The following is a 921-nucleotide window of genomic DNA, read 5'->3' as shown; positions in this document are numbered from 1 at the left end:
CGCACGGCGCCGCTCCTCCGTTTGGTTCAGTTCGTTTTCGTTTTCCCCGTTCCGTTCGGGGAGTGCGCGGCGCCGGAAAAGGAGCAAATTTCAAAAAGAAATAATAATAATAACGATTTAAAAATGCAGATTATTTTAAATCTAATGCGGAAACAAAACGCCCTTTTCAGGCGAGTCTGAATTTGCCTTTCGGTGGTACCGCTCCCGCCCGGCTCGGTGCCCCGCTGTCCCCACGGCCGCTCCTCGTTCCCCGCACGGACAGCCCCGGGCGCAGCGGTCGGAGCTCTCCCGGCGGCCCTCTCCTTTCTCCCGCTCTGCCCTTTTCCCCCTCACAAGCTGTGAGCACGGCCGGGCCCGGCGTGCTGCTGCATTTCGCTGTCACCCTTCTCGCGGCCGCCGCGAGTTGCGGGGCCTCCGCCGGTACCGCGGAGCGCTGCGGAGCTGGGAGGGCCCTTCGTCTCGAGAGCGATTTCTAAGGGCGGACGGTCCGCTGTACAAACCGGGCCCGGGGATGCGGGAGTCCGTTGGGATCCCCTCGGCCCCGCACGGCTCCCTGCGCCTCTCCCGCAACTTTCCCCGCAGTGAGAGGGCGCGGGGCTGGGGCGCCGCCTGAACAAAGATCTGCCGGGAGATGGGACATCTCCCGCCCGGTTCGGACATCTCCCCGAGCGAACAGCGCGGTGCGGCGGTGCTCCAGGCCGTGGCACAGCCCTGAGCTTCCCCACGGCCGGACGGGACGCCGCGCCGCGTCGGTGCCAACGAGCGCCGGAAAAGCCCTCGGAATTGCGGAGCGGTGCCCCGGGTCGCTGTGCCGCCCGCGCTGCGATGCGGGGTACGCACGGCCCCGCCCCTCTCCTCCTCCCTAACCCGGACGAACCCCCCCGGGGTTCTCTGCAAGTCGCTAAATGTCGTCGCTTACAT

The 921-nt window shown here is 66.3% G+C and overlaps 1 protein-coding gene across 1 annotated transcript in view; it reads right to left on the bottom strand.

Annotated features, from left to right (window-relative positions):
• Window positions 1–378: 378 nt before the first annotated feature.
• The window catches only part of LHX1 (LIM homeobox 1), a 10,451-nt gene continuing 9,908 nt past the window's right edge, over window positions 379–921 (bottom strand). The window contains exon 5 of the mRNA XM_010722149.3: window positions 379–914. Coding sequence (XP_010720451.3) covers window positions 379–914 — 536 coding nt within the window. The remainder of the gene's footprint in view (window positions 915–921) is intronic.

The sequence above is a fragment of the Meleagris gallopavo genome, chromosome 21 (genome assembly GCF_000146605.3).
Source record: "Meleagris gallopavo isolate NT-WF06-2002-E0010 breed Aviagen turkey brand Nicholas breeding stock chromosome 21, Turkey_5.1, whole genome shotgun sequence".
Taxonomy (NCBI): domain Eukaryota; kingdom Metazoa; phylum Chordata; class Aves; order Galliformes; family Phasianidae; genus Meleagris; species Meleagris gallopavo.
This window is presented reverse-complemented; position numbering and strand designations above follow the sequence as displayed.